Source organism: Trachymyrmex septentrionalis, unplaced genomic scaffold, assembly GCF_001594115.1.
Source record: "Trachymyrmex septentrionalis isolate Tsep2-gDNA-1 unplaced genomic scaffold, Tsep1.0 scaffold29, whole genome shotgun sequence".
In the NCBI taxonomy this organism is placed as follows: domain Eukaryota; kingdom Metazoa; phylum Arthropoda; class Insecta; order Hymenoptera; family Formicidae; genus Trachymyrmex; species Trachymyrmex septentrionalis.
Window position 1 is genome coordinate 3,522,828 of NW_017305451.1, and position 20,660 is coordinate 3,543,487.

The 20,660-nt window shown below is 37.4% G+C and overlaps 1 protein-coding gene across 1 annotated transcript in view; it reads left to right on the top strand.

Moving 5' to 3' along the window:
- Nucleotides 1-498: 498 nt before the first annotated feature.
- The window catches only part of LOC108749302, a gene marked incomplete at its 3' end in the record, with an annotated part of 193,544 nt that continues 173,382 nt past the window's right edge, over nt 499-20,660 (top strand). The window contains exons 1-3 of the mRNA XM_018487902.1: nt 499-504; nt 770-827; nt 8,785-8,879. Of these exons, the coding sequence (XP_018343404.1) occupies nt 499-504; nt 770-827; nt 8,785-8,879 (159 nt within the window). The remainder of the gene's footprint in view (nt 505-769; nt 828-8,784; nt 8,880-20,660) is intronic.

The window sequence follows — 20,660 nt, forward strand, 5'->3', positions numbered from 1 at the left end:
AAATATTTAGGAAAGTAAAATTATTTTTGGTTATATTAACCGAACATTTAATTGAAATTATTTCACTCAACATTTGGTAGATATTACCAAACTCTCTTTTTTTTTTTTCAGTGAAACGTGCATCAAGTATATTTGAAGCAGTGCGAGAAATGACTTGATTTTTTTCTTTATTCTATTATTTATGATACCTATATATTTAGACATTTTATCGCATATATAGACTTTTTCTGATTTGCTCTTATTATTCTTAAATAATAATCTGATTATTTTATAAAACGATGATTGAATATGATTACATGTTTTTACGTAAAAATGCAGAATGTTAAATTTGTTTCAGAGCAATTTCTTTCTCGCAGCGAAACGTTATTTACCGTGCGTGATTAAAGCTTTAACTGCCCTAAAAGAATGTAGAAAGAGTAACACGTACGAGACAGAGACTACGTTCTGACGTGTACCTGACATTTCGCAGGAATACGTGCCTCGTACTTCCCCGCAAGCATGACCGTATGCTTTATGACGTAAAGGATAATAACACGGAGTTGAAGAGAGACTCGGCCGGCGGGTGTTGCCTTTTAAACGTAAAACGTTACGAAATGAATTACTTTAGTTGTCTTCGGCACTTTAACTAGCAGTCGACCAAATTCCGCTATATAAATTTAAGTTACAAACGGAGAGATGATACAAAAATTTTACATCGAGAAAAAAGGGCTGGACAAGATGAATGCGAGATATAAGCATTGCAAAAACGGCATATCTTTCATTTAAACAGGTGAAGGACAGTAATATGCAGCTGCGTTCCTATGCTTTACGATGCGATGTAGAAGTTGGTAATGCAGAAATGGCTCGGTAAATTTTTATAATAAAAGATGGATTGTTTGGATTATTTTCAGATTAACTATGAAACTGGCTTTTATAATTCCGTAATGAAGAAGTATCGCGATAAGTTCTGTAATGAATAAGCACATTAATGATCGCTACATACTGTTTATTTATAATGTTACATTATTCCCAATTTCAGTTATTTTCAATCATTTCTATTAGTCGCCCTGTTTTTACTCAAAATCGTCGTTAATTTGACTAAAACAATGGAGTTAAACATTTTAACTCGAGAAACTGTTTAGTTTATTATTTACTAAATGCATACGTTAATATGGATCTGCTATGAAACAAACCACTCAAATGGATTGATTTTAACATATACGTATATGGTATTAAAGATAACAAAATTAACTCAAAGAATTGTGTTACCAATCATTCACCATTGCTTCTTTGATATCTAAAATGTGTGTCAGAAATAATATTAAACAAATTTTTATTCAAACCTTTATGCAATTTGTTCGTATATTAAATTAACAATAGAAATCTAACGAGATTGTGAGCGATTTTTTTTTACCGACTCCGTTGTTTGACGAAGTTATAGTCATAATAGGTATCTCGTCGCTTTTCAGATATGCTTACATCAACGAGATAACATTATGGCTGCAGGCACAGGCGAGGAACGTCGAACGATTATCGGTTTAAATATTTCGTGTCCCCTGATTGAGTTTTCCGTAACGAAGCGTAACTACGTTACCGGTGTAAAAGCCTGTTAACTTATCCTGTAATGTCTCGACGAATTAACGTCGGCGCACTGCGAAACTTAATTTTGACCGGTATCCCGTTAACGCGGCAGTTACGGAATATACCGGAGAAAGCCATTTTGGATCTCTCTAACGGGCGAGACTCGTCGGTCATGTAAATGCAAGAACTGCTTTTGTAAGGGGAGGGAATAGCTGCAAGAGAGATAATACCGTTACTTGTGTAAGTTTAATTTAACTGTCCCGATTCTACCTTATATATACAAAACAATCCTGCACGAGACCTTAGTGGGTCTCCTGTGGTTAAATTAAACTTCCGTCTCGTATATGTATCTACATATCCCGATCTTGCACTGATACGTATAAATACAAGAGGAAACACACAATAACAATCAAGTTCAAGTCTTCGTCATACGTGGTTTCTCTTCAGAAGATGTGACAGGTCAAAGTTAAATGAGAATACAATCGAGAGTAACGCAGTCAGAATGCAAATACATTTATTTAATAATGTCGATGTTTATCTCTTTTTTTTCTTTTTTAAGTATACTACATGTGCTGCAGTTCGTTACGAGACAACGAACATTCCTTTATCGTTTTGAATATTCAACAGCCATCGCAATAAAAGCACCCGTTTTGTTTCTGCATTCGCCTCTTGCTTCCTCTTATTCAATTAAAATCTCCATCAAGATTTTCGGAAGCGGAAACGACGGGTGCGGAAGTTGAATATTATAGAAGCCACAGGAAACCGGTCTCAAAACTTACGTAACTATCTACCTCGGGAAGTTAGATCATCGGGTTTGCGATTTATAGGACTTTTATATTATAATATGATATTGCTGTGGGACTTGACTTATGGTGCGTGTGCGTGTGCGTGTGCGTGTGCGTGTGCGTGTGCGTGTGTGTGTGTGTGTGTGTGTGTGTGTATATTAATGCAATATATAATTTTAGATTTAATTTTATATTAAAGTAGGTTAAATTTAAAAAAATTATACATACAATACATGTGTCTTATTATCAGATAGTTTATATATTATATTGATATTTTTTTACTAATATTTATATGTGGATTAATATTTTGATGAATGATAACATTTTGAAGATAAAACAATTTTCAAGATTTTTATATCATTTTCATTCGATCAATGTTAACCATTTCTGTGTATATGCAAAATGTATAGGTATATAATTGCACTCATATGGAAAGCACGGCATGTTGATCATCATAATTACGATACGTTGTATATGCATACATACATTTTGCATATTAAGCGTGTAATCCAGGATTGCATAAACACTGCGCTGTATCAGAATTTTTCGCTCGATTGCTGCTGAAATCAATCGATGCGGTTGTAATCGTAACAGGCAGTTGATGCAATCGAATGAAATTAGATTAAGTATGAATTGAATGAATCTCAAACGTCCTGACAACAGATACTCCATGAAAACTATGGCTGCGTTCTATTTGCCAACATTATTTGTTTAACATTTGATAAACGACGAGGATGAAATTATTCTAAGAGCATTGTGAGCGTCAAATGGAACGCAGTCTTCAACGCTAAACTTGAACGCGCTGCTGAACAGATGAAAGTTGCGCTATTCTGATATTTTTCTTTTTAAATTCACCCGTAAGGCTCTTTGCACAAGAACATCCGTAATGTACTTATGTACTTAAAGTTACATCAACGCCCAATGAAAATTATAACATAATGTTTAACATTATATTATGATTTTGTTTGTGCGTTGATATAAGTTTTAACTATTACATACAGAGTCTTCAGTTTATGATTAATGCTTAACGTAACACAACACGTTACAGATGTTCTTGCGCGGATAGTCTAAATTAAGCTTGTATTGTACTTCGAAATGAAGTCATTGCAAAGTATCTTTCGCGGTATTATCATCGATCACGTGTTTGCATTAATATATCTTCATTGATTCAACTCGCATTCAATTTTTGTTAATGATTATCGCCTCTCCCGATCGGGACAGGGGAGGATTTCCATCCCATCGCCGGTGGGAACTGAGCGAGGACAGCACGAAGCGCAAGAAGCTGAAAACACGTCTGGGAGATGGAACGAGGTCAAGTTGATTTTATCTCCTTGTGTAAGCGCGGGTGCGCGCCTTCGAAACCCGACCGACGTTATTTACGGCCAATGCATTTTCATCGGCTTTACGTTCGGGGTGGAAGCGCGCTCGGCCGCGAACATCGCGAACGTATATCCTATGAACTCGATATAGGGCTACGAGCGCAGCACGGATTGGATAAATAACCTTCATAAGAGCGAAATGGGATAATGACTTTGATGTATTTTATGCACCTGCGAAAATATCGATTCGGGCGGACGATGTTCGCTGCGTAATCAATCCTTGCAAATCATCGCGATAACCGAATTATCCTTGCGTTTTTGAATGAACATAAAGAAATTGCTTTTTTTCTTTAAAAACTAATTTTTTATATCATTAAAATTATTTTATTATTGATCTCTCTAATCGCAAAAATATGTATTTGTACTTACAAGGAAATGTAGGTAAATGTCCCCCTCTGATTTTCATGATTTCTTCTTTGATTGTTTTCATTATAATTTACTTGATGAAGTTACTATTTACTATTTTTAATAAGATTCTGTTTGATTATATTATGCATACGATCACGCGAATGACAGTTCGAATTTGATGGACACGATTATTTTTAATACTTTTATTTCATTTTCCAACCAAATACTTGTAAATAATACGTAGACTACTGGCATTTCCAAATGTCTCTGAAATTCCAATGGAGTATTGTTTGCGATCGACGATCAGCACATTTGTTTATACCCGGATCTGTTTGAATGCGTTTGTTAGAACAAGTTACTGAATCATTGCAAATACGATTCGTTCTTTAGGAAAACGAGCGACAACAATCGAGATAACGGTTATCTGCGTCGAACCAAATATCGGATCGCACGGAAGAAGGGAGCCAGGAGTGGCGTATGGGGAAGGGATACACAAACGGCGTGCCGAATTTACGAGAGCGATGCTGGGGGCTGTTCAAATACTATCAAATTCGAATCCGATTGAGAGCGGGACTTAGCGATCCTACCGATCCTTCCCATCTCCTCGATCGAAGGCTTCGAGACTCGATGTTCTCTTCTCGCCGAGTTAACGTTGGGAAAATCAGGTCAGAGCTTCTGCTTATCGATCGCTCGGCGGGAATCTGTCGGGCACTTATTCTTCCGTATTACGATCGAAGATGGAAAGAAAGGACATAAATATCGGTGAACCGGATATTGAGAGGAATAAATAGATATAACGTAGGTTTCGTATAACTCCGTATAAGTGTCGATTCGTTTCTGAAACGTGTGAGTTTCCCAACATGTTGAAGATGTGAGGAAAAAAAAATAAATTTTTTTGTGATAGGAAAAATAATGAACAAGTAAATGTAGCAGGATTTTATCGCATTGAAACATCAAAGTAAATAATACATATAATAATATTTTATTCTTTATGCTGCACAATGTCAAATTATGTTTGAGTTATTTTTAGTTATTTCTGTAAGTATAAAAGCCACTGCTTTTAGTCAATATTGTTAATTCATTGCAACTAAAATAATGAACAATTCAAGAAAATATATTAAATTTGATTCAAATTTAGTTTATTATTCACTAACAAGGAGAGGCGCTACGCTCTTCACTTTTATTTTGATCAAAATTGCAGCAATATTGTAGGAGTCTATCAAGTGAAGACCTGTAAAACCGTTCCTGCAAATGGGCCTTAACAGCCGAGTAATGAACATTTAAAAATATACCAAAAATCTGGAATCAGTTATATCTTGGAAAGTATGTATTTTTGAGAAAAATGTCTTGGACAAAAGTGACAGGGCCTAATAAGATGTATTTACTGGTTTTATTGGTTTCACTTTGGATGACATCGTCAAAGTCAAGTCAAGATTGACATCGCTGTAAGTTTGATCAAAATCGATAGAGAGCAGAGCGTAGCCTCTCCTGGTAAGTGTATACGTTAATGGACATTATTTACTTAGAAATTGATTACACAGACGTGGAGTAGTTTACATTTTTACACATATGGAAGTTAAAAATAAGAAAATATAATTTGTTTAACTCAAAAGATCAAGTTACCACTGCTCGTTTGATATTATACCAGTGTAATTAATTTAAAGTTCATCATACGAGATATTGATTACGAGTATTGGGCTAGACACCTGCATAGATACGAGTAAAATAAAATTATCAGCTCGTAATGATACTTTTGATGTCGGATTATGTGAACTGCGATAAGCTATACATCGCATGTATCACATATTTCGAAAGTAATATAACAGATAGTACGCAATGGCATTTTCTCGCTGCCATCCGCTCGCTTTCATCTCGCGCGGATGAGACTGGATCCGAGTGTAGATCTCGATAATTATAATCAGACGGCAGGGGATGCAGCATTAAGGCAAAGGGGATAGAGCGACGATCGTCTGGTGGTACGAGGGTTGGCGGCAGCAGCAGCAACCAGTCGGCGGGAGGGTGGTGGACGCGAAAGGGTAGCCCTGTGTGCCGTCTCCGCTCGCAGCGACAGAGGGTGGACAGAGCATTTACATCATTTAATTTATGACCCTCTCCGTCGCGATCGGCCTGGACGATGGCTCTCCGCAACATAGACGCATACACGCGCTACGCAATGTGCCGCCGTACAAATGCACGCACGTATTCGCATTTATACGCACACGCACGTAAACACAACATCGTGAAACCACCGTGCTCACTAATGCACCGGCAGAATAAATTTGCATATGCATGTGACCGTGTTCGGACGGAACCGCGCGACGGAAGGAGGGAGACTGGGAGACTCCAATGGAAGCTACCTATGGGCAAGAACGGGAATGAAACACACCGGTGCATCCCTTTCGAATCGAACGTAACCAACCGGGGTGGTCATTGCGATCGGATAGTCGCACTGAAAAAGTAACGCGTTTGCTTTAAGTAATTTCATTTGCTAGAACTCGGTCCTTCGATTTCCTTCCACGTGTAATTTTATAGAGATTGCTGCATTCTCTGCTCTTCTCTTTTTACTCTCCTCCTTCCTCCTTTCCCTTATCCTTCTTTTATTTATACGTTTCTCACTAATTAACTCGACTAACGAATGATAGGTTCTACAAGAACTCGTATACTCGGATAAATCAGCAAATGTAATTTGTACGAAAAATATTAACATCTTATTCGATGGTTATATGTAGATGCGTTTGTACAATTCATCCCTTTTTTTCCGATAAGAAAAGCGATCTGACGATTGTAACTCGACTTCCACCACCGGATGACAACTTGCGGTCGAAACTCCGGGTATTAGCGGCAGCGAAACTCGAGGAAACGGACCGTCTTATACCATAACCTGTAACGTGTAAACGGGAGTATTTGGCCCGGGGATTACCGAAACTCGAAGTTTGATTGGCCATGCCAGGGGTATCAAGTTTTAGCGAGGGCGTGTGAAACTTCGGTTAATTTGTCGGGCTGTACCGGGCATGGCGAAGCCTCAAGTTCGGCGGCGCGAAAGCGAAGAGAGCGGAGCGGAGCGCAAATGTTGTCTTTGATTGGATTGATTGATTGATTGGTTTCGAGATTTTCTTTTTGTAGCGCGATTCCCGGTGCTTTCTGCAACGAAAATACCGTGCCATTAATAACTGCTTTTTCATTGTACGCAGCGACAACGAAAAGCAGTTACTGATGATGCGATAAAACGCGAATTCAATTTGGATGAGATCAGTGTTTCAATTATATGCATATTATTAACGATTATTTCGTCGATATGACGTGCCAATTTATTACAATGTTTATGAATTTATTATTTAAATTTATTAGGATATTTTATCAGCTATAATTCGCGTAATATTTGGACAACCGCTTTTGAATACTTAACATTGTTTTTCGAATTATGCGCTTATGGAAATATATTTGAAATATTCAATATTCTCTCGTTCACACATTTGATTAAGATATTTTTGACATTATGTTGTATAAGAACGCGAATGTGTGACACGTAAATTATATAACTGATATTTATAATCTGCAGAGAGCACATGTGGATTTATTTTGTTTATAATATCTATTTTTTTTATTATAACACGCTGTGCGTTATAACAATTTTTTTTTTATATATAGAGGTATTTCGCAGAAACATTAAATAGATTTGACGTATCACACACAATTTCGTGTGAGATATTCGCTGTGCTTTATCCAATATATTCGTTAAATCGCATCGATATACTGTACGGGAATCTCCGATAAAATTCCAATAAAGTCCGGCAAAGCGCGGACGGCGAAGGAATGACCAAAAAATTTCGGCGATTTTGTTTTACCGTCGCGGTGAGATTTTGAGCGATATCTGTACGTTTGAACACATATATAAGACGTAATTCTTTTAATTACAGGAACGCATGTATGGCGTGGTTCTTATGAAACGTGCGTTAAATGAAGGAGTTCCTTTTTCTGAATATTTTCATTCTTTATTCGGGTCCGAATGAGCCACAGCGACAGGTTTTTACGTGATTTCAAATTGGAACGCACAATTACGAGTGTGAGAGAGTGAATTTGCTTTCAGTTAGTATACGATTATTCGCTCTCTCCCTCCCCTCTTTCTCTCATCGGATTCGTCTCTGAATTCCTGAAATCGATTTGCACGAACGACATGGTTGTGTAATTCGCGAGTGACCGAAATGAGGAAATTCCAGAAAATCCCAATTTTCAATATTGCGAAATTGTCGGTAAATAACTCAGCGATGAGACCTCGAAAATACGTTCTTTTTACATCCGTTGTTTTATTCGTTATCTTTTATGAACAAGGCGCAGTTGTGTAAAAGTCACTTATAAAAATTGGAGCCTCTCTCGCCATTTATTGCGTTATATTGTTCGGTCTTGCGAATCGTGTTACAGTCCCTGAGACAAAAATACCACTCTTGGCGTCGGATATCGTACGCATAAAATTGAATTCCTCAATTTGCTACGTATGTAGATACAGCGTGATACAGCGCCTCGCGTTTCACCACACTTTTTTAACGAAAATTTTTCTTGCGAATATTTTTTACCATAAAATTTTCTCGACATTTTTTAGCTTGGAATAAAATAAGCATTTTTTAACACATTTTAACACAAACATGTGCGTGACAAATTTGGTTTTATATTATTATGCATTACTAATGAAAAATTGTTGCTTTATGTCGTTATAGAATGTCAGAAGGCAGCACCAGTTGGCTATGGCTCGTGTACTGAAGCCACAACTGCTGCCCTCCAAGCCGCCCCTTCTCTCTTCATGGCAGCATCGGTAAGTGAACTCAATATATTACCATTGCGATAAATCGTTAATTAGTGTTTTATATGTACTTTAACAACTTTAGAAAGTATTTTATAAAGATGTTATTAAAGTATATGTAAAAATCATTTAATAATTTTTTAAGTGCATTGAAAAAAGAGGAAAGAATAGAAATTATCATTTAGCTAGGTGCTCTTGGTATTTCAAAGAAAAAATGTGTAAAATACGAATAACCCAATTGTGTTTACTGAGAGTTAATATGATAGTCATTAAAGAAGAGATTCTAATAGACTTTTCTGAATATCGACTTTTCTGAAAATCTAAAATCGAGGGGACTCTAAAGTCCAGTCTTATTGGGTCGCACCCTCGCATATATCATATGTGCATGTGTGCACATTTACTAAGGTAGAAAGCCGTTTTGTGCTCTCTCTCTCTCTCTCTCTCTCTCTCTCTCTCTCTCTCTCTCTCTCTCTCTGTCTTCTGCGGTCGCTCGGACATAGTCTAGAATTTCAGACCGCCTCTTCCGGATATTCGTTCGTCGTATATCTATGAGCCGGTCGCGCACTTCAGTACGTGCCAGTCTACCGATTAGGAAGTGGAGAGAAACGCGGTTGAAGTTGCTACACGAGTTACGTGTGACAGTTTAAGAACGGCAGATGGGACGACGTTATCTACGTTCTCTTGATAACCCCGTCAACCAGTTAGTCTAGTTCCTCCGTGGCTTTTGTATCAGCAGATACTTTGTAACTGGAAGCCGTAATGTCAAGTTCGAGTATTTTATTTAAACGTCGTCTTCTTAGGTCCTCTCTTTCAACCCACCATTGGAGTCTTCAAATCGTTCATGTTACATGGTGAGGTAGAACACTGAGAAAGATTTTGTAGTTGTGTCAACGAAAGGTACGAACGAAACACATTCTGATTAATCAGAATTCTGGTTATCGTAATTGAATTTCTAATTATCTCAACTAGAATGTTTGATAGATTTAAATGTAAATGTCCGATTTGTACCTTTGTAGTTGAATTTATCAGAATTTTAATTAATCAGATTTTTTTCATTGAATATCTATTTATTTTATTTTCTGATAAAAAAAAGTAGCCATATTTTGCTAAAAATGTAGCAAATATATCTACTTTAATTATTAATAATTATTAATATATTAACGATTAATATGTAAACTATAAACAAAATAAAAATTTTACATATAAACAATTTCTGTGTTTGCGTGTATATATATATATATATATAAAATATACTTAGAAGTTACTGTATCTAGGTTCTATGTAAATATACAAACGAATAAACATTAATCTTTGAGATACTAACGCGCATTCCGAGTAGGATATGTGGAATATCTGGAATTGAAGGGAGCTGAAGATATATTTCCTTAGAGATACGTACATCGCGAAATCAGCACGCTATTACGAGGAGCTTAATGGGAAGAGCGACGCAAGATGAAAGGGTCGTAAAGAGAGACGACTTTGCGTTTAGAATGGTGTTCGCCGTTTGAAATACGTGCGTGCCCCCAACACGCTAGAAGTACGGGGGAATATAATCGAGGGTTGTTGCGCGTTTAAATCGCGTCGACTTTGCTGAATGTGCGGTGGCGCTTCGATTAATAGTTATTGGTTTCGTTGCCAGTTGCGGATGCCTTCACCGCCACCACCTCGGTTTCCTTTTCCTCCCTCCTCGTCCGTGATGGAGCGCCAGTCGTATCGGCAGCTCCGGATAATATTAATCGCCTTTGAATCGCGCCGCGAAACGCCCGATCGAATGAGAGTGTGGGCACCCACAGGATACAAAGGACACGTAGGTATATTGGCACGAGAAATTACGACTCGCACCGTGTCAAGCGAAATTCTCATATTAACACGGTAGCATGTGTATTTTCGCTAATTTATAATTATTTGACATGGTAATTTTATGATTATTTAATATTTTTGCGCAACTTTTATCACGGGAGAATATTGAAGATTAATGTATAAATTATTAAAAATTACAGAGCAAAAAAGAGAGTTTAAAAGGCAACATAAATTTGCGGAATTTTGGCATTTATTATGCAGAAATTTTGATATTTTTAACACTGGAAGTATCGAGCGGTTATTATTGATTGTTTTAATTTTTTAGATCAATATTATATTTCTTGCATAAAAGATAGGACTTTTTTGACTTCTCAATAATTATGTTCTTTATATATTGAATATATGAAATATTCAGTTTTTTTGTTACTTTCTTTATTTTGGAAGTAATTTATATATACTTTTATTTATATACTCTCTCTTTTAATGTTAAGAATTAAATAATTCCGTATGAATTGTTTCATTGGTGTGTCTTATGGGGGAGCAGAAAGGGGTAACTGTGGTCGTGGTCTTCGTAGACAGATGCAGACTCGAGATAGCGTTAATCGTTTTCGAATCGCATTGCGATTTGTCGTAGATATGGGCAGTCTGGAAGATGTAGCGTGAGTCACTATCGACATTCATTTTGATCATGCCATCCAACGATGAGGGTCGATTTACCGCCCTCCCTGGTATCACGTCAATGTGTATCGTCTGGCGTTTATCGCTGGTCGATAACGCGTGAGACACGCACCTGCGCTAGCGTCGAATTTTACGTCATGGTGAACCATTCCGAGGTCGCTGGGAGGCCTGTAACGTGCAAGAGATACGTATATGTTCCCATAGAGATGACTGATTCGCACAGTCATTTAGGCCTAACCTGCGAGCCCGAATTTCATACATCGCGAATATTCACTTACATTTACCTGTAATATACGCGTTTCATGAACGATGATAAATATTTGAGGAAAATTGGAAGCCCACAAGATACGGTCTAATTCGTATAATAATAAATAAATAAAAAATAATAAATAAATAAAAATAAAAACTTATCTTAATGATAAAAAGACATGAATAAAACATAAACTTGTCAATCTTTTACTCGTGTAATTATATCTGATACTTGTAAGTCATAAAATATACGAATTTGTAAGATTGATTTAATATTTTCGCATTTATTTCTCTACATTTACTTTTGCATTCTATTGACTGCATATTGGCAACCAATTGGATGTCAATATGAAAACGTATTTCTTTTGGTTTCTTTCTATATATCAATTTTATTCAATTTATTTTATCACCGTAGATACGGTTATTCGGAAAAGTTTGAAAAGTGAAAGTTAACTATAAAGTTTGACATGAATGGGGGAATAATGAGGAATAATTAGACATCGCGCATTTTGCCGAGACAGGCGCGGATAAACACTTTCTCTTACAGAAAATGGGAGGAAGGGCATAAAGTGGACGAACATAAATATTCAGCCTCTAATCGAGCGCCTTGCTCTGCGCCGTGCCGTCGTTAATTTTCCGTAAAGGCCGATGATGAGAGTAAAAAGTTAAGGCTGAGTGTATCGGGAAGTGTAAAAGCGTAGACGCTACATAACGAGCAGCAACGCAGCCCTTCCGGTTACTTTTCTGTCGAGTTATTGCATCCGCGCTCCTTCCCATCGTTAAAAGGTGAACGAGCGTACGGTTCTTTTTCTCGCGAGACGATGCTTTATCGCTTTATAAGTAGTCACGATGAAGTAGACAATTGTGAAAGCTATTATAGCTCGCTTCATTGCTTGTAGCTGCTACTTGCCTATTCGTGCCAACATTTATCAGAGTTGACTAAATTTTGTTTCTGTCCGTATTAAAGGTGACAGTAAATACCGAAGAAATGTAGGGAAATCTGTTTATATAATCTGTTTTTATTCTTAGTGCAATTGCGGAAATAGAATATCGTATCTTTTTAGAATTTGATGTTAATTAAACCTTAAAACTAGAACTGTCATATCAATGATATTCAGCTACGACAGTTGAATGTATTAATTTAGTAATTTCCTATCTGATTTTCGATTAGCAAAATGTTATTTTTGTATTATTTATATTGTTAGAATGATTTATACTCGTATTATAATATATTCACATATTTTCAATATTTTGTATTGTATATCTCTAATAAAAGAAAAAAGAAAAAATTAAATGATTATCAGAATCAAAATGGCACCATCAGCGGTTCTAGTGTTAATTAGTTCTGATTGTTTCGTGAAGTTAAAAATGTATTTTTCGTAAATGCATTTTCATTTACGTTGATGCACTTAGGATATGCGAGAGTTGATAGAACGAGAGTTGATCGTTGGCAAGATATAAGATGTAAAACAGCATAGCGAATTAGCCGTGCATTTGAACCTCATTCCGTTTGCGTTGGGGATACCCGTGCTAAGCGAGTCGTGCCTCCAATTTTAAGGCAAAGCAAACCTGACGTTTCCATGCCGTTGGTTTTCATTAAGAAGCCGGGCGGCAAGCAAATGTAACCGACTGGCCGTGCTTAGCATTCAGCCCTGCCAGTTTCTACCAGCCAGGTTTGCTATAAGTTTCTGTGCTGGTCCAGCGACCCCTTCGTAACCTTCCTCTCGTTGTTCTGGTCTCTCGGTAATACATGCGGAGACGATAAAAGCGATATGCAAACGAGACACGTGCGCTGCTTGTCTCTAATTAATGTGTCAATTGAAACCACGGGTCGCGTGTTGATATTTTTCGCTTGCGCTTATCATAAATTATATCAAATTAACGTTATTTAATTATAATTATATATTCTGCTTAGTTATGCATAGTGTATACGGGGAAAACATTGTACATGGTGACGATTTCTTTCGATATTATAGGAATAATTTGATATTCCCGCGCGAAAGTATATTTGAATATAATTCAGAGTTTATTTGAAGATAATTTATATTTATATATAAAGATAAAATTTACAAAGCTAAATATATGCGACGTGTTAGATGTACTTGTAAAAATGTTGCTTCTCAGTATGGAGAACGTCACCGTTTGAATTTGTTGCTCCGAGCTGAAGGGACCAACTATTTTGAGGTAAGGACTGTATGTCGTTAAAAAAACGGAACGTCGGAAAAGTTCTTTGAGCTTCCTTTCCTCGCTCGTAAGTTTACTCGCTCGCTCATTAGTTAGTCATTTTTCCGTGTGGCGTGGCGGCAGACGAGCTCTAGAATCCTGGACTGGCGTAAAGTAAGCGCGCCAACAATTTTGCACGAGGTGGGTGTGCATTAGCGAGGCCTTAAATACCGCCACGTGGCTTCACGCGGAATGCTCAAGTGGCTCTGGTTGTCTTGGCTGCAAGACCTTTCTCTCCACGCCCACGCATTTGCTCTCGTTCGGCGTCTATTACGCCGCCGCGCCGGTCGACGTTACACATGTACAGTGTAAACGTTTCGTTACGCCGAAGTCGGGGAAAATGGAAAAGAGAGATTTCTGAGACCCTCTCTTATCGCGCTCATTCGGCGTTGTATTCGCCGAGGAGAGAAGGAATCAGACGTTGCTCCGCGCTCGGCCGAGTTTCCTACGCTAGCACTGACTTAGCTCTCGCAGCATCTCACGAAACCAATGAAATGAGTTTTCCTCAGCATCGCGAGCGATAAAGCGCGAACTTCTCTTCTAACTTGGAGGGATTGCTGGATTTTACGTTCAACGCTCGGCTTGTGGTTAAACATGTGGAGTGCACGAAATATTTCGTTCTCGACTCTCGCAGTGTACTCACTTCTTTATTTTAACAAAGTTTTGCAGACATTTTGAAAATTAAAATTCAACAGCGCGCAATTCGAAATTATTTCAGCAAACTGGCTGCCTGTTATCGTACAGTTCGAAACGAATTAATGTTTTGTTCCGTAATTTCTTCTAAGGGAAATTACATTGCGGTAGAGTTTCCGTCCATAATGCTCTTTTCGTCGTTGCCATGAACGAGTTATCCTCTTCGGCAGCTGCCGGTAGTCTCGAGAAATGAGAAGGGAGGAGCGGATGGTGCACGAGGGAGCGAGAAAAGGAAAGCTTTGTGTTACAGCCCACAACAATGCCGCTGATGCAAGGGCCGTCTTTTCAAACGATAGCCAAGCTAGTGCACAGTTTATCGGCCGCAGTTTATCGGGCTTTTATTATTCCTCCTTCGAAATAACATCACTTACCATGTATGTTGTATGTCCAAATATTTGGTTATTATCAGTAAATACTAGAGCCTTTTATATTCTCCGGTATTCTAAAGTACTTTGGTGCCCGCTGGTGTATGATGTGATTTAGAATATTTAAATATATACATACTTTGTGTTTACTCCTTTTCCAATTATATTTACCATATCTAACTCTTTCCCTAATAATATATTTCTTATCGAATTGAAATGTTTATTTGTAAGTCATATTAGATAAGTTCTCGTTTCTTTCGAAGATACTTTCGAATCACCTCAACGAATCACGATGAGAGATTGACACTCGTTCAAACATTACGGAGCACATATCGGAAGTTTAACTTGACAACGGAGAATTGACGGTATATACGTCGCGTTCTCGTTTACCTTCTTTTTCCTTCTTAAGCGTGCACTTAGTTTTGCCCGTACTTCTCGAGCCGATCCGAGCGGAGTCTAGAGTTCTCAGCCCCGTAAATCCTTTAAGTGTCTCTCCGCTTTTACCACCCAACCCTCGGACCATAGATAGCGGGCCAGGGAGTTGGGCTGTTGGAGGAGGAGGAGGAGGAGGAGGAGGAGGTGGAGGCGATGGCGATGGTCGTGGAGGCGGACTACTTGCGCAGTAGTTGTACCATTTTTCTTTACGTACGTCCAGCCCGGCTTATCCCGTATCGTTTTCGCGGTGTAGTCGTTCTCTCACAATCAGAAGATTAGACGATAGTCATCTCGGTGATGAAGCCGCCTAGAGAAATAAAGTGAAGCCCTTGTTCACGACATGCGAGATTCTCCTCACGGCACGTTCTGATCTCTCTGATGTCTCTGATGTATGTCGAGTGTGCGTGAAAGTAAACGTGGCGCTGGTACAAAATAGAGTGCATGTTGATGGATACACGGGTATCGCAAGACAATTAATTAGCAGAATTAATTACTTTACGGAATACAAAAATAAACAAGTAAATAACGAAATGAAAAGTTCGGTTACTTCAATCATCATTGATGTAAATCGTAATAAATCATAGTTTACGGAATGCAATGAAATATCAAAATACGTTATAAAATTATTATCGTACAAATCCAATTACAATTTATCACATAAATTAATACAATTTACATTTTCAAAATTATATAATTTGAGATTTATTTAACGTACAATTGTCATATTTACTGAAAGAGGTACATTCAAAATTTTTTAAAGAAAATATAATATACAATATTTGTTTAAAACGTTATTAAAACGTTACGTTTAAGAATTACACTTTCTTTGATCGATGTGTCTTGTACATCGTTCAATGGGTTAACTTCAGTTTTCATAAATACCGCGGTAAGACCTCGTAATATAATCAGTGACTAACTTTCGCGCGAGCTTGCACTATTTGAAAAGTTAAAGGATAGTCACTACCACAAACTACGTCAGGATCTCTGCATTAATTAAGGGCACGAGTTTCTCGTTTGTGCAGCGGGCTGATTACTGGTACCGATACAAGAGAAACGGCCTTTGAAAGGTCCTCTTTACGACCGAGTCGTCGAGCGAATGTCGCGGTAAGAAATAATTGTGACACCCGACTTGAACGTATTTAAACTCGGGCGAATTGTACATTGTTTCTCCCGTGTGCCGTTACATCGGGTTACTTTGTAGTTTCGTCCTAATGATGCTGCTCGTTGATGGCGATACTGATGCCGATGGTGGTAGTGGTGATGTTGCTGTTGCTGCTGCTGCTGCTGCTGGCGGACGTTCCCTGCGTCGTGATTGTAATATAGGTCAACGTTTACACAGCTGCTTTAAGCTGGATTTACTGAAGAGCTTTCGCCGTGCTACGCCAACCAGAGCAAAACTGGAAACGACAAATATATTTTTTATCGCACAGTCATACCCCCTCCTTTTCTTTTTTATTAGTTACATCGCGGAAACGCACGTGCGTATACATACGTGTGTATACCACGAATGTGCGAATGATTCTTTCTTAGCTCTCTTGTGATTATCCATACAAATCTACTGAACTCCTCATTATCATGTTATTTATGTTTTATTTTATAAGCTTATATGATACTGCGTGCGTGAATTTTCACATTAACGACGTTTCAGTCGAAATCATAATCGCATAATTAGTTCTATCTTGATTATTAGTTTAAATCAGTTTTAATAAATCTCTAATATTATAATTTAATTCTCGGATTAACGGGAGTATCCCTCTACGTTGTTATATTTGTCAGTTAAAATATTAGGTATAATCGATGACCCATATCCTTCTGGTGAGCAAACCGCTCTAATTGTAATTTTAGTCCGCGATATAGACTCGAAGGCGAACAGCGCTGCTGTATCGCCTGCGGCTGCACATTAATTAATTAATATTAAATATATAATTATTTGGAGAGCAAGGCTTTTGGTATCGATAATGCGCGGATTGGAGATAAGATAAGAGTTACTGTCAATGTGCGTTGCTTTGAATGTACATGACGACATACGCGGGTAGGGAAATGTGTCCGCAAACAGAACTTCAGTTTCGTCTTCAAAGGCGTTGCCGCAGCCTCAGTTTGCACTACCAACGCTTAGTTTGTCTCGCGGTCTCGCGATCGCCTTGCGAGTCTCACGAGATGGATTGGACCACCCACCGAGCAGCGAAGCGTACGCGTGCATTTGCTAAGTGATTAATCCTACTTCCCGAAACCGGGTCACGATATATTTAAGAACTCTCGTGCCGTGATATTCTTCGAGCTAAATACCGCGCAGATATATAAAACTCGTAAATATCGCAGAGAAATAAAATATCAACGTTAAAATATCAACGTAAAATGCGCTCGCGCATTAATAACTCCGAAAGTAATTTTAATGGCAGATTCTTTAACGAGTTTGACTGAAATTAAGTCATCCATTTTGCACAAATACTTCAGGAGGGTTGATGAAATTGTTCGGCTTTATGAATTATGCGAATTAATAAATAATATTACGCAAGTATACGAGTTAAAAGCGTTTCTCCATTAAATATAAACCTCTGTTAATAAGTATTTAAATTGTGGCACATTTGTCAACGACCGATTTTAATCGTAAGTTATTTATATTCTTGGTATTTAAAAGATATATGTAATTAATATAAATATTTATATGCATCGATAATTTTAATTGACTTTTTCAAATTCTCTGCTCGCGATTTAACTTAAACATACCTTTGTCAAACATTATTTCAATGTTATTTTAATCACGATGACATCAACATTCTAAGGAAGAATAGTTTTCTCTTTTTGCTGATTGCTAAATACAAATTGGAATATCCGCTGCGTCTCCTATTTCCCCCTTTTTCCCCTTTCTTCGCACTACCTCGGGACATTGGTAATTCGAGGGGAAATGCGGGCAGGCAGTGTCTCGAGCGCTATTATCAGGTGGTGCATTCCTCGAGCTTGACTTGGATGCGGTAGCAGCAACGGGGAAATGGTTTCTTTTTAGAACGTGCTATGAGAAATTCTAACTAGCAAAGTTTCCCGGGGAGTGGCGCGAAACCGGGAACGTGCCAGGGATAAAGGGAAAGCGGGGAATAGCCGGGATGAAGCAGTTGACAACTTTTTAATCTCATTGAGATCTCATTGGACCTGCTCTCGTTGTTCCAACGGGGCGAAACTCCGGCTCGCGGCAAACAAATTTCGTTCCCAGCTACCCTCGGCAATCACACTAAGGTAAACGTACGTAGGTTTTTGTCCCGCCGTTGATAATCAATAAATTTTAATCCTTCGTAATGTATTCTACTCTTACTGCTTGTTTGCAGTTATACGCGAATCGATGAACGATATTCTGATAATACACGTGCAAAAAAAAAAAAAGAAAAACGTTGAATTGTATCTCTTGTATTATTTCATAATGTTTTCGAACGTAATACAATAATAATTAAAGCGTAATAAATAACAAATCAATGTAAGTCTTACAAATATCTTTATATCATTCATTAATTCTGTTTACAATTTGTAAATACAATTAATGAATCGATAAAATGATAAAAATATATATAGAAAGTTACATTGTTAATTTGTTAATTATTACGTTTTAATAATTATTTTTGGAATCATAATGGAAGAGATACAATTCAATGTTTTCTATTACACAAGAAAACGTTCGCTGTTCTACTTCCTTCCAGCAATTAACTAAACTAGTCGCTTTTCGACGATGAACAAGAGTATCACGGATCATCGCACTTCGTTGTACGTACATTTTGTAACGACGACGAAAATGTGGAAATACATGTGACTTTGGTAGAAATGTCTGTCGTTGCTCTCGTTGGCTACCGCGAGAGAAGCAAGTAGGAAATTGGATGCGAAGTAGCTCTAACCTGAGGAGAAAAAGGGTGCTAGGAGAAAACGGAGACTTTCATATTTCCATTTTTCGTCCTTTTCTCGTACTTACGCGCGAGATCCCGTTTCTCGAGTTTCCAACGGTTGGAAACCCGCGTTTTTGTCAGAATACGATATGAGTGTAGATAAGATATACGTATACATAACGTGTCAATATGTATGACTTTCGTCGGAGAGACAAGTTGGACGGTATAATTTTTTTGATTGATTCGTATATTATTTGTATTCGTATGAACTCTTTTATTTATTTAATCTTTTTTATATTTAGGCTTTTATCTTAACATTTGCTACAAGAATATCTTACTTTTCTAATCTCTAATCTAATTCAGTGTTTTTTTAGCAACAGTTTAATTGTATGCATATTAATTTTATGCACGAAGTTATATAATTATACACTGTAAAAAAAAATTACATAAACAATTATTGTGGAAAATTTTGAGATCGACCTTACATGACTATAAGAAAACGAGCGTAAAGTTATTCTGACTCACTGATTACTTCACTGATTACTTAATTGTTCTGCGTCATGTAAATAAAATGCAGAAATAAAGTGCGAGCTGCGAAAAAAGAAACAAGAACGAGGAAATAAATTATTGTAGGGGTACGATTAAACGCGGCATGTTGGCCCGGAAGCGATAGAAACCATTTTGGACGATACATCGAACGTTTGAAAGGAACGTTTCGATGCGAAAATCGATGTGGCTGGAGAGTCACTCGATTTAGACTGATATCGGTGTGGAGGGTAATATATGGTAAAGTCCAACGAGTACGAGCACGCATAAACGATAAGCCCATTCTGTTCCTATCTAACTGTTTACATCGGATGCGTGTCGTCTCATCGTGTATGTGTGCGAGTCGTGGCGTGTAACGCGATTTACATATCAATTAAAGTTCCTCGCTTTTTCTCTCTCTTATTCTATTTTTCTCTATCCAACCTTCGAAATGGCACGCGGCAATAAAATCTTTGCAAATGTCATATAATGATTAATTTGCTTATATTTCTATACTGTGGAATGATGGATTTTTCAATATACCCAGAGTACAGAAAAATTCTGAAAAAAGGTGATATAGTATTTTTATCGACACTTTGTTTGTACGATATAATGTTCGATAAATGTAAAGAATGTAAAGAAATTATTTTATTTAAGTGCTGTTTGAATTATTATTTCGAGTTTTAGGTCAGTATTCATAATCTGTTTTTATTTCAAGAGAAGACCGTCTTAAGTGTCTTAAAGATGCTAACACGGCTTTGTGATGGGTTTACGACATCTTAAGACTGTACTTAAGACGGTCTTGAATATAAGAACCAACTATGAATACCGGTCTTAGAGTTTTAATCTAAGCATTTGCCTGTAAATATAAAATTCCGTTCTTCTTCTTTCATTTTTTCTTCAAAAAATATAATTACGATAGCAAAATACGAATTTTTTTTTTTTTTTTTTTTTTTTTT